At 42.6% G+C, this 12,699-nt stretch overlaps 1 protein-coding gene and 1 long non-coding RNA gene across 6 annotated transcripts in view; one reads left to right on the top strand and one right to left on the bottom strand.

Annotated features, from left to right (window-relative positions):
* Nucleotides 1–12,472, top strand: part of VEGFA (vascular endothelial growth factor A) — a 46,770-nt gene extending 34,298 nt beyond the window's left edge. The window contains exons 6-9 of one of the 5 annotated variants that reach the window (XM_082251660.1): nt 5,144–5,191; nt 8,271–8,408; nt 10,358–10,453; nt 11,968–12,472. In XM_082251660.1, coding sequence (XP_082107786.1) covers nt 5,144–5,191; nt 8,271–8,408; nt 10,358–10,424 — 253 coding nt within the window. In that variant the 3' untranslated portion in view covers nt 10,425–10,453; nt 11,968–12,472. Of the gene's footprint in view, nt 1–5,143; nt 5,210–8,270; nt 8,409–10,357; nt 10,454–11,967 lie in introns of all 5 variants that reach the window. The other 4 variants (XM_082251659.1, XM_082251662.1, XM_082251661.1 and 1 more) reach the window with 4 other exon arrangements.
* Nucleotides 3,229–4,772, bottom strand: LOC309551172. Its single transcript, XR_014225059.1, has 3 exons — nt 4,639–4,772; nt 3,908–4,031; nt 3,229–3,384 (listed from the first exon to the last, which is right to left on the bottom strand). It is a non-coding gene; the product is annotated as an uncharacterized lncRNA (long non-coding RNA).
* Nucleotides 12,473–12,699: the final 227 nt, after the last annotated feature.

The raw sequence follows: 12,699 nt of genomic DNA, 5'->3' as shown, positions 1-12,699 counted from the left end.
GCAGTTAAGCGAAGGAACATTTCTATTAAGCTCGCAGTTCTCAGACAGCCAGGCTTCCTAAATGGTGACCCAACAGTAGTTCAAACTATAGACCAGGGATCCTCAAACTACGGCCCTCAAGCTGTTGCGGAACTACACATCCCATGAGGCATTGTAAAACTCTGATATTCACAGACATGACTAGGCATGATGGGAATTGTAGTTCCTGAACAACTGGAGGGCCATAGTTTGAAGACCTCTGCTATAGACATACAGTAAAGGGGTGCCGGACCAATGGGACGAAAGAGTCCCAGATAATTTTAATTGCTGATAAATTGCTCATAAAACACAGCCAATGCAATTTGACGGAAAACCAGTCCAAAAGCCACCCCCCCCCCCCAAGGGGTTTGCACAGGATCAAAACTTGGATGGACTCAGGAGGAAATTGACCACACAGCCCTGTATTGGGACAGGAAATTACATTTCTCTTGCATTTGGTCTAGCGTCCCTTTCTGTAGGTCTATGGTTTGTAGCTGGGTACTGGCAGCCCAATTGTGATGTTGTGCAATAGAGATGTGCAATTCGTTTCAGTCTGAATGTAAATTCGGATACATTTTTGGTTATTCTGATACATCCGAATCTTCAAATGAAATGGTAACAAATTTCATTGAATTTTGTATATTCGTTTTCTAACAAATTCCAAATTTTCTGAAAGATTTGAATTCAGATCAGTCGAAAAATGATCGACCGCTTCAAATTCTGTGTGACGAATAGCTGGTTAGGAAGCCGGCCACCGCGTCCTTAACAACCGATGACTCGTCAGCTGTCAGCGGGCTTCCCCACTGGCAGATGAAATGTAATCAAAAGAATACCAGCAATAGAAAATTCTGGAAAAAAAAAAAAAAAGCAGTGGGGTCCCCCCCCCACACACCACAGGCCCTTATCAGAACATGCAGCCCGAAGGACCTGGTATGCATTGGGGGGGGGGACCCCACTGTTTGTTTGTTTTCAGAATTTTCTATTGCTTGCATTCTTTTGTTTTAGATTTCATCTGCCAGTGGGGAAGCCCACTGACAGCTGATGAGTCATCGGTTGTTAAGGACGCGGTGGCCGGCTTCCTAACCAGCTATTCGTCACACAGAATTACATTTCATCTGCCAGTGGGGAAGCCCCCTGACAGCTGATGAGTCATCGGTTGTTAAGGACGCGGTGGCTGGCTTCCTAACCAGCTATTCTCTGTTTGTTTGTTTTTTTTTTTCAGAATTTTCTATTTCTGGTATTTTTTTTGTTTTTTTTGTCTTTCTGAATTTTCTATTGCCAGAATTCTTTTTTTTACATTTTATCTGTCAGTGGGGAAACCCGCTGATGAGTCATTGGTTGTTATGGACACGGCAGCTGGCTTCCAGGCTCGCTCCTTAACAACCCGCTATTCTTCACACAGAATTCAAATCGTTCTGAAAATTTGGAATTCCTTAGAAAATGAATAAATTAAACCGAACTAAATGAATTCCAATACAAATCAACGATACGAAATTAGTAACCCAACTAATCTACCAATGAAACTAAACATTCTGCACATGTCTATTGTGCAATCAGGAGGCATAGAACATGTGCAGGTAGCTGACCAAGACCTATCCTCATGCCATAAGCCTCCATTGTGTCTACTGTAGTTTTTATTGAAATTTTAATTATATCTTGAAAGTAGCACTGCTGCTGGGTCCAAATGGTGTTTGAGATCTTGGGCTGCCACAGTATTTTTATGTGAATACTCATTGTGAAGTGTTCTTCTGTCCTCAGATTTATATATACACCAAGATGCAATAATCACTTGGCGGAACTGAGCCTTTCTGCTTTAAGTTCACACCGAACCTCAGAGTCACCTGCTGGAAGGGTCTGAGCAAGGCATGGAAACACTACTCGAGGGCATGTCCCACAATGCCCCGCTCTAGAAAGAGCGATGTTTTTCCTATTAGGCTTACTATTAATATCCAGCCACGTGTGTGGGAAAGGTCACCTCTGTTCTCCATGCAGCTTCATAATTAGGAAGGGGGGGGGGGGGAGAGATAACTGCAGTGACATTGGTTCTGACTTTGCTCCCACCAGCAAAACCCACCTACTTTGCACACTAATAAAGATGATCTGGACAGGAGCTGGCCAAGTACCATACTTTTCACAGTCCGTGACAACAACTGTAGGGAGACGGCAGTAGATAGGAGCGGTCACGCTGCCGCTATCTTCAGCTTTCCTGTTTGTATAATGTGGGCCCAGTCATAGGTGCTGCATTCCAACACATTATGCAGGTATTATCCAGGCAAGTACAAAGGCCTGTATGTATCTGCCCCAAGACAACCGCCAGGATCTCTGAATAGCTGATTCTGCAGCAGCCATGTATTCACTGTAATTAGAGGTTACAGATAAACGCTTCTTGTTCTTCAAGAGGCAATCTCCTGTAAACTCTCTGCATTTTAGTCAAATTATACTTGTGATTGTCTAAAGCAGCCTTTCTCAACCAGTTTACCTCAGAGGAACCCTTGAAATAATTTTCAGGTCTCGGGGAAACTCCTGTTAGATTTCTTGGTAAAATAGCATGATCAGTAAGCCATTGAAAGTTTTCAATAAAAGAAGAAATACATTTGGCATACTTAGAATATTTGGCACCCAGGGACAGATAGTTTACATTGACTTTCTCTATACAATATAAATAAATGAATAATGGCCAGAAATAAAACCTTAGGGTTCTACAGAACCCTGGTTGGCAAAGTCTGGGTAAACTTTCTACCAATATTATAGGATACATAAGTTGGCTGTTTTGTATGAGTGGATATACTAACCAAACATCAGGTTTGCTGTTTGGTCAGTGTTGGTTAGATAGTAACCTCAGGAGGAACCCTAGGATTCTACAGAACCCTGGTTGGTAAAGGATGGGCAAACATTCTACCAATATTATAGGATGCGTAGGTTGGCGGGTCCTGTATGAGTGGATATACTAACCAAACATCAGGTTTACTGTTTGGTCAGTGTTGGTTAGATAGTAACCTCAGGAGGAACCCTATGATTCTACAGAACCCTGGTTGGTTAGACAGTAACCTCAGGAGGAACCCTAGGATTCTACAGAACCCTGGTTGGCAAAGTCTGGGCAAACATTCTACCAATATTATAGGATGCATAGGTTGGCTGTCCGGTATGAGTGGATATACTAACCAAACATCGGGTTTGCTGTTTGGTCAGTGTTGGTTAGATGGTAACCTCAGGAGGAACCCTAGGATTCTACAGAACCCTGGTTGGCAAAGTCTGGGCAAACATTCTACCAATATTATAGGATGCATAGGTTGGCTGTCCTGTATGAGTGGATATACTAACCAAACATCGGGTTTGCTGTTTGGTCAGTGTTGGTTAGATGGTAACCTCAGGAGGAACTCTAGGATTCTACAGAACCCTGGTTGGCAAAGTCTGGGTAAACATTCTACCAAAATTATAGGATACATAGATTGGCTGTCTTGTATGAGTGGATATACTAACCAAGCGCTAGTGTTGGTTAGATAGTAACCTCAGAAGGAACCCTAGGATTCTACAGAACACTGGTTGGTAAAGGATCGGCAAACATTCTACCAATATTATAGGATTCGTAGGTTGGCTGTCCTGTATGATTGGATATACTAACCAAACATCAGGTTTGCTGTTTGGTCAGTGTTGGTTAGATAGTAACCTCAGGAAGAACCCTAGTATTCTACAGAACCCTGGTTGGTTAGATAGTAACCTCAGGAGGAACCCTATGATTCTACAGAACCCTGGTTGGTAAAGGATGGGCAAACATTCTACCAATATTATAGGATGCATAGGTTGGCTGTCCTGTATAATTGGATATACTAACCAAACATCAGGTTTGCGGTTTGGTCAGTGTTGGTTAGATAGTAACTTGAGGAGGAACCCTAGGATTCTACAGAACCCTGATTGGTAAAGACTGGGCAAACATTCTGCCAATATTATAGGATACACAAGTTGGCTGTCCTGCAGCAGGATTGCTGTTTGGGTTGTGTTGGTTAGATAGCAACCTCGGAAGGACCCATAGGGTTCTTCAGAACTGTCGTCGTTAGAGCGTTTACCCAGCCTTTCCCAACGACAGTTCTGAAGAACCCTATGGGTCCTTCCGAGGTTGCTATTTGACCAACACAACCCAAATGGCAATCTTGCTGCAGGACAGCCAACTTGTGTATCCTATAATATTGGCAGAATGTTTGCCCAGTCTTTACCAATCAGGGTTCTGTAGAATCCTAGAGTTCCTCCTGAGGTTACTATCTAACCAACACTGACCAAACAGCAAACCCGATGTTTGGTTAGTATATCCACGCATACAGGACAGCCAACCTACGCATCCTAAAATATTTGTAGAATGTTTACCCAGCCTTTCCCAACCAGGCTTCTGTGGAACCCTAGGGTTCCTTCCAAAGTTACTATCTAACACTAACCAAACCATAAACCTACTGTTTGGTTAGTGGTACCACCCATACAGGACACCCAACTTTCTATATCTTATAATATTGTTAGAGCGTTTACCCAGCCTTTCCCAATATTATAAGATATAGAAAGTTGGGTGTCCTGTATGGGTGGTACCACTAACCAAACAGTAGGTTTACGGTTTGGTTAGTGTTAGATAGTAACTTCGGAAGGAACCCTAGGGTTCCACAGAAGCCTGGTTGGGAAAGGCTGGGTAAACCTTCTACCACTATTAAAGGATACGTAATTTGGCAGTTTTGTATGGGTGGATACACTAACCAAACAGCAGGAATATATAGTCTGCTTCAGTTACTGGGAAGCTATATGAGGTTATCCTGTTAATTCCTGGGAATAGATCAGAAGTTTCAAAGGAGCCCAATAATCTGATAACCATGCGCAGCATAATCTGTGTTTAATATCTGATTCCTTGACTGTTCCCCAAAAGTGTAGCTTGCTTGTTATCCTCAGTTTACTGTCCCACATTGAATAGACCTTTGTCGAAATGTATCTCTGCTGTGAGTGTTCTCATCCTGTAAACCTAACCCAACATATTAACTCTGCTACCAGGCACCCTACGCATCCCATACCTTCCTCCATGCTGCTCTAGTTTCTCTCGTTTTTTGCCCTTTCTCTCTGTCTCTCGCTCTTTTGTTTATTTTTTTTCTTCCAGAAAAGCAAAACGAGGGAAGGGCCTTAAACGAAAGCGCAAGAAAATCCGGTACAAATCGCACCGCTTGTACGTTTGTATCGTGTGCTCACTAAAATACAAAGCACCTAAATAAAATAAGGCATTGTTTCATATCATTCCACCAATTAATCCCAATTAATCTGCTCGTCTGTCTTGCGGATTGGGGTAAATAAAAAATCGGGTTGGATAATTGAACTTCTTTGTGGTGATGGGTAATCAAGCACTGGAGTTGGAGGGATGTTTATTGCGTTGTCTTAATGTCATCATGAGACTTGGTATTCTAGCTATTACTGCTCAGATAAGAATGATCCCAGCAACTGATTGGACTTCTGACCTTGTTCCTGTTTGTGGCCTATACTAGTATTCGAACAGTTCTAGCAGCTTGGGTATGGGAGCAGCGGTGATACAACTATTACGGCTGCCACCCCTCTATTTCCAGATTCTGGAAGAGCAACAATCCTTTCTATAGAGTTAGCTGGTTTTCCTCCTGGGATCTCTACCTGTCTCCGTAGATCTCATGATTACATTAGGTCAGCTTGTCATGTGGGCACGGCACTGGTGGTGATGGTATCTTCCTTTTCACTTGCTTGGTTGCGATTGTATTGGCACATTGGTCATTGTGACATGCAAGATTGCTAGGGGCAATGGGCATTCCATTAGCTTACTTCTGTATTCTATTGGCTGTGATAGACATTGTAACCATGGCAAAGAACTATCATCAACTGTTCCAAATTGCTCTATTTTTTTTTTTTTTTCTTTCCTAATTGGATTTCCAGGCCTGGAAAAGACTGCTTTACAATTCATCATGGAGCTTGGATCTTCAAGATGCCATCTATGCAGTCACAGTGGCCTCTCCATCCTTTCCCATTCCCACTAGGCTATCACAATGAGCAGTCTCTCTATGAGCCAAAGTGATGCCACCTAGTACTCCAGCTATTAGACTTTTTACCTTTATTGGGAATTAATTATTTCTGTATCTGCCTAACACCTATGGCACTTTTCCACTGCAAGTCCCGGCTCGGCTCTACTTGGCCCTGCTTGGCCTGGTTTTCCACTGAATGGTACCGCATGGTACAGTGTTGGAACGGTTCGGTACGGTTTGGTACGGTTTGCTTTTCCACTAAAGTAGTACTAAAGTAAGTGGGTGGGATAACGATTCTCTGACCAATCAGTGGCTAGTAGTGACTGTATGCAAAGGATTGTGGGATATGGTACCGGTATGGTACCTCTTGGAACCACAATTGAGTAGGTACTGTTTTAGAGAGCCGTACCGTTCGGTTCCATGTAGTGGAAAAGCACCGCCGTACCGAACTGTTCCTACACCGTACCATGCGGTACCAGCAGTGGAAAAGCACAAAAGCGACACAACCGTTCGGTTCCATGCAGTGGAAAAGCACCATTATGGCGCTTTTTCACTGCATGGAACCGAACGGTTCGGCTCGCTTTTGTGCTTTTCCACTGCTGGTACCGCATGGTATAGTGTAGGAACGGTTCGGTACGGTACGGCGGTGCTTTTCCACTGCATGGAACCGAACGATACGGCTCTCAAAAACAGTACCTACTCAATTGTGGTTCCAAGAGGTACCATACCCGGTACCATATCCCACAATCCTTTGCATGCAGTCACTACTAGCCACTGATTGGTCAGAGAATCCCACCCACCCCGTTGTTATCCCACCCACTTAACTTTAGTACTACTTTAGTGGAAAAGCAAACCATACTGTACCGTACCGAACCGTTCCAACCATGCGGTACCAGCAGTGGAAAAGCAAACTGGGCCAAGCAGGGCCGAGTAGAGCCGAGCTGGTACTTGCAGTGGAAAAGTGCCATTAGATAACTAGGTCTGCCCAGGTGCCAACTTTTAAAATGCATGTATCATTTTGCATACGGCCCGTTCTAAATTCTTTATTTTATTATTATTTTAATGTTTCTGCAATTGCCTTTGTAATCAATCTTCTGTGCTCTGGTGCTGGGGAAACCTCTGTAAATGTATCTTGCTTCACCTTGGGCCCTAAGCGAGACTGCAGTCACTTGACATGCACATGCAATGCTGTGACTTGGATTTGGAGAGAATTCAAAATGGCTGACGTCATCCCTTCGAAATGTGTTTTCTGAAATTTTAAACTGCAACTGATGTAGCCCATTGGACGGTGACTATTTTTATTTATTTATTTTTTATATTTTCCTGTTCATACCTATAAAAATATTCTGACAAGGGCTAGAAACGTTGAGTGTAATGACCACACACAAAAAAAACATGGGCGCAGCCATTTTCTACTCTCCAGAATGTTGCACATAAACTTTAATGAAATATCTGGACACTGTTGGTTTTCCTATTAACACAAGATGAAGAGGTTTAGCACGTTTTTTTCCAGTGACGCTTTGCTCTACTTACTTTTCTTCTCTAATCCTAAAATGCTGCATTTGGAAGGCTTGATAAAGTCGGTTTCTTTAATTCCTGTTCTCTTGCTTAACACTGATTAACTTTTACAGTATTTGTCTCCAGCATATTTCGTTGCATATATATATAGATATATATCTATATATTCATTGAGCACAAAAAAAAATTGCATGCCTAATATTACCATTTATTTAATGAATTAATTCCATCTCCTCCTTCCAAATGCAGCTTTCTAATGCTACGCAATGTCTGCTTTCTTCTGCTTGTCTCGGTGCCTTCCAACGAGAACACAGGAAGGTGGCTGAATATTGGTTGAGGAGCAAAGAGGTGGGTGGGGGGTGGGGGGGGGTTAGCAAACAAGCCACCTTGTGTGTTAATGGGTTTCACAACATGGAGGCCAGTCACTAAAAGGACTGTTCATAGAGATTGTGTTACGGAGTATTACAGTGACCTGCTCTTCTTCTCTCTGGGGGACCACCTTCCACGGAATATGACCTGCTCTGCCTTTATATCCACTTTCACAATGTACCAGGATGGGAGCTATAAAAGCAGGCCAGGCCGGTGGTCCCTCTGGGGGGAGCGGGGGGGGTTCTGTGATGGAAGGGATTGCTTGTAATGTATTCAGGAGTAATGCATGTTGACATTTCTCTTTGCTGTTGCGCTGTAGCTTAGAACTTCTTTTTTTTATTTCCCTTTTGCTTTTTGCAGTCATTGTGAGCCTTGCACAGACACAGAGAGGAGAAAACACTTGTTTGTCCAAGACCCCCAGACCTGTAAATGTTCCTGTAAAAACACAGACTCACGTTGCAAAACGAGGCAGCTTGAGTTAAACGAAAGGACTTGCAGGTTGGTTTTTTACATCACACATGGAAACAAATGCAATGCAAAGATAGAAGCTGCTTGTTACTGCTGAATGCTGCTTGATACTGTCTTCTTAAAGGATAGTGCTGTGTTTCCTATCTCTGTCCCCCCCTCCAATATTCTGTCCTTCGTCTTCTCTTTTGCTCCGTAGTTGGAGTCTAAACATGCTCATTAACAATCTTCTACAGTAGTCCTGCCATTATTAGTGGAGGTCAGAAGGACTGTAGGTCTGGATTTGGACTAATATGTGACATCACCCCCAGATGTCTTTTGTGACCCGAGGTATGAAGCTCAAAGACTGAGCCAAGCAATAGAGTATCTGTATATGGGCTACATGAACCCAACTGGTTAGGTGTCCTTCTGCAACAGATCCATTTTAAATACCCATAATTAGCATTTATTGTGCAGAAATTAGAGCAGTTTGAATTTGTTTCAAATGTGTACGATGGTGGAGAAAATCCTGTAGAGACTTATGCCTCGTACACACGCAACGATTGTTGGCCGTGAATTTTCGGCCAACGTCCAATCGTCGGCTTGTTAGTATGATGCTTCCGACAACCGACTCCGAATTTTCGGCCGAACAAAATCTGGTGTGCATGCTATAAAATTTTTGTTGGCCGTCAACAGACAGGCCAATTTTCCATCAGTCCAGTACAGATTTCGGCAGACAAAATTCAGATGAGCAAGACTGGGCATGCTCAGAGAAGAAAAAACACACGGAAAGTTAACCAGCACATGACATCACTTCTGAAATTGGTTTTTGTTGGCCGAGAAAATTAGTGTGCAGTCTAGAGCACATTTCAAGCAACACAACAACACTGGACAAAAGACGGCCGGTCGGCCGGCCGATAATCGTTGCGTGTGTATGAGGCTTTAGTCTGTTTTATATTCTATGGAGGAGATTCTACATCCATCAATAAAGTGTGAACAATTATGTGTTGAGGTCCTACACACTCTCTATATTGACCAGAGTGGAGAGAACCCAACTTCAACAATTGTCTTGAGGTCCTACACACTTTTTCTATGTTGGCTAGAGTGGAGAGAACCCAACTTCAGCCATTGTGTTGAGGTCCTAAACACTCTTTATTGGCTAGAGTGGAGAGAACCCAACTTCAACAATTGTCTTGAGGTCCTACACACTTTTTCTATGTTGGCTAGAGTGGAGAGAACCCAACTTCAGCAATTTATGTGTTGAGGTCCTAAACACTCTGTATTGGCTAGAGTGGAGAGAACCCAACTTCAACAATTATGTCTTGAGGTCCTACACACTTTCTACGTTGGCTAGAGTGGAGAGAACCCAACTTCAGCAATTATGTGTTGAGGTCCTAAACACTCTGTATTGGCTAGAGTGTAGAGAACCCATCAGAAATTGTGCTGAGGTCCTATACTCTCTATATTGACTAGAGGGGAGAGAACCCAACTTCAACAATTATGGCTTGAGGTCCTACACACTTTCTATGTTGGCTATAGTGGAGAGAACCCAACTTCAGCAATTATGTGTTGAGGTCCTAAACACTCTGTATTGGCTAGAGTGGAGAGAACCCAACTTCAACAATTATGTCTTGAGGTCCTCCACACATTCTACGTTGGCTAGAGTGGAGAGAACTCAACTTTAGCTAATACAGAGAGTGTTTAGGACCTCAACACATAATTGCTAAAGTTGGGTTCTCTCCACTCTAGCCAACATAGAAAGTGTGTAGGACCTCAAGACATAATTGTTTGAAGTTGGGTTCTCTCCACTCTAGCCAATACAGAGAGTGTTTAGGACCTCAACACATAATTGCTAGAGTGGAGAGAACCCATCAGCAATTGTGCTGAGGTCCTATACTCTCTATATTGACTAGAGTGGAGAGAACCCAACTTGAATTTTTTTTTTTTTTTAATGGAGCTTCCACAAGGGAACCCAATTAGAGCAGTATGTTGTCTTCCACTAGGAGAGGCAAGATTCCTAGAGCAGTCCAGCCATATGGGGCCCCTCTTTCCGCTGACCTCGCTCACTAACATGCGCTGTGCCACCTCTGTGCAGCAAAGTAAGTTACCCCGAATAACACCTGCTTATTCCTCCATATTCTTCCATCTCCTAGAAGATGCATTTATGTAGAGTTTGGCTTTAAAAGTGATGGAACGTGCTTCCTAAGACAAATGTGTAAAACGAAGCCTTTAATGTTTGTCCTGCTGATCACATTCCAACTGTTCCCACCAAATAAAGAAAATTTGGATTTTTTTTTTTTACTGCAGCCTGGCACTGATAGCTAGAGATGAGGGTGCCTTATTCTTTCCTTGTATTGTCACCCATAGACTGGATGACGCATTGCCATGTCTGTAATATCAGGGTGTACAATAACAAGTACGTAGACAGTGTGTGATTAATTCATCTACTGTCCGGCTTCCAGACTTTTACTCAGGGTTATAAATAAAGAGCCCATCTGGATGCTATAGGATTTAGTTAATGATGGTCATCTAGTTTATATGCAGACTTTTTTATGGTTAGCTTGTGCCAGAAGTAAATTCTTTTTATTTTATTTCCTTCTCTATCCTCACTTTCTTCTAAATGTTACTAAAAGAGAAGAGTCCAGTTCAAAATAGCGATCTTTTACAAGATTTAATGTAGGTGATCTGGTTATTGTACTGCTTTAGAAGAATCTAGAATGGTTTTATTTGTGATGCAGGGACGTGCTTAAAGAAGACTTATCACCAGGAGTTGCAAATCCTTGTTAAACCCCTCCAGGGACCCATTCTGATCTGTGCTGTGGTTGCTGAGCTATTGTGGTTGACAGTATGTCTGCCTTGCTTCCACTGCAGTTTGACGACTCTGCTCCAGAGAAGATTATTGGCTAATGATGTCTGACTGACAGTGGGGAGAGGGGGCAGTGACCGCTCTCATCTTCGGCTGCCAACGCCTGATGGATTCGGTACAGCACAAGCCACCAGCTACTATAGTCTCTCTCTCTCTCTCTCTCTCTCTCTCTCTCTCCCCCCAGAATAGCTGGTGGGCAGGTTTGGGCTCTGTTGTCCTACAATGTAAAAAGAAGAGATGCATAGGGTTGGAAAATGGCAGAGGAGGAGATACCAAGTGGGCTCTGCTGAAATTATCAGCAACTGACCCGACTGGCAAGAAAGAAAAGTAAAAACACACATAAAAGTAGGTGCAGACTGGTGCGGTTTGGGCTCAAGAGATGAGAGTGAAGAGGAGGAGGGTGGCTACTGTGTTGTGCTCTAGCTCTTCCCCCATAAGAACATCTATAAATTGGGCTATAGCCTGGGGAGGAGCTACAACCAGCACATGCAGAAAAAAAGTGCTTTTATTTCTCAATCACAGTATGGATTTAACAGGACCAAGTACTACATGCACCTGGGAATATTCAGCAATGATTTCAACTTTCTGGTGATACTCCTCCTTTAACAGAATTTTGGATTTTTTTGTCTAAAAACCATTAAATTTATAGTTTTTTGTTTAATGCTTTATCTGTGTATCGGTTTTTTAGCACTCTAGATATGTATTCCTAAACTTTCCCTCTGTTTTGTCTTCCCTCGCCATGTTCAGATGTGAAAAGCCACGACGGTGAGACCTATAAAGAGTCTACATGGAAGAAACGAAAAATGGAAGAAAAATGAAGGATCGAAATCAGCACAGCACTTTCTCATGCATTCCAAGTCCCACGGAGGGGCAGAATAACTGTTGTAATTCAGTTTAAAAAATCCAATTTTTCTCCTCTCCTAAACACATTTGATGCTGCTACACGTTAAGAGCCAGAACAGCGGGGTCTTTTTTTTTTCCGGATTCTTATAAATATATTATTATTATTATAAGTAAATATAGATATATAAATATATATATATTCGTGTATATATATATATTGGATTTTTCTTAACAGAGTAGTAATTTACTGGACTGTGGTGGCGAACTTCAACTACATTGATGTAGAGGTACAGCTGCTCCGCTGACACTAAACTCTAATAATATTAATTGTTCCGGACTGTAATCTATTGTCGCTATATCTCTGCTAAACCGTACTTACAAGACAAAAAAACAAAAAAAAAAAAAACAAGTTCAGATCAAAGGTCAAAACCCTTCTGACGCGTTCTGGAATCACGCAACCGCAAAAGCAAATTTGATCCTTCACGAAAAAATTGCCGTAGGCCCTTCTCCAGAGAGGAAAAAGACTATGGGAAGTGGAGTCGGAGTGGCGCCAGAGACCGGCCTGGGATGAGTTTCCTTGTGTAGCACCGCCCATCATGCACAGTACCCGCCCTGGAGGAACTTCTAAAACATCAC

The sequence above is a fragment of the Pelophylax lessonae genome, assembly GCF_965119305.1.
Source record: "Pelophylax lessonae genome assembly, chromosome: 3".
Taxonomy (NCBI): Eukaryota; Metazoa; Chordata; class Amphibia; order Anura; family Ranidae; genus Pelophylax; species Pelophylax lessonae.
Note: the sequence above shows the minus strand (reverse complement) of the source record. Positions and strands in the feature narration are given on the sequence as shown.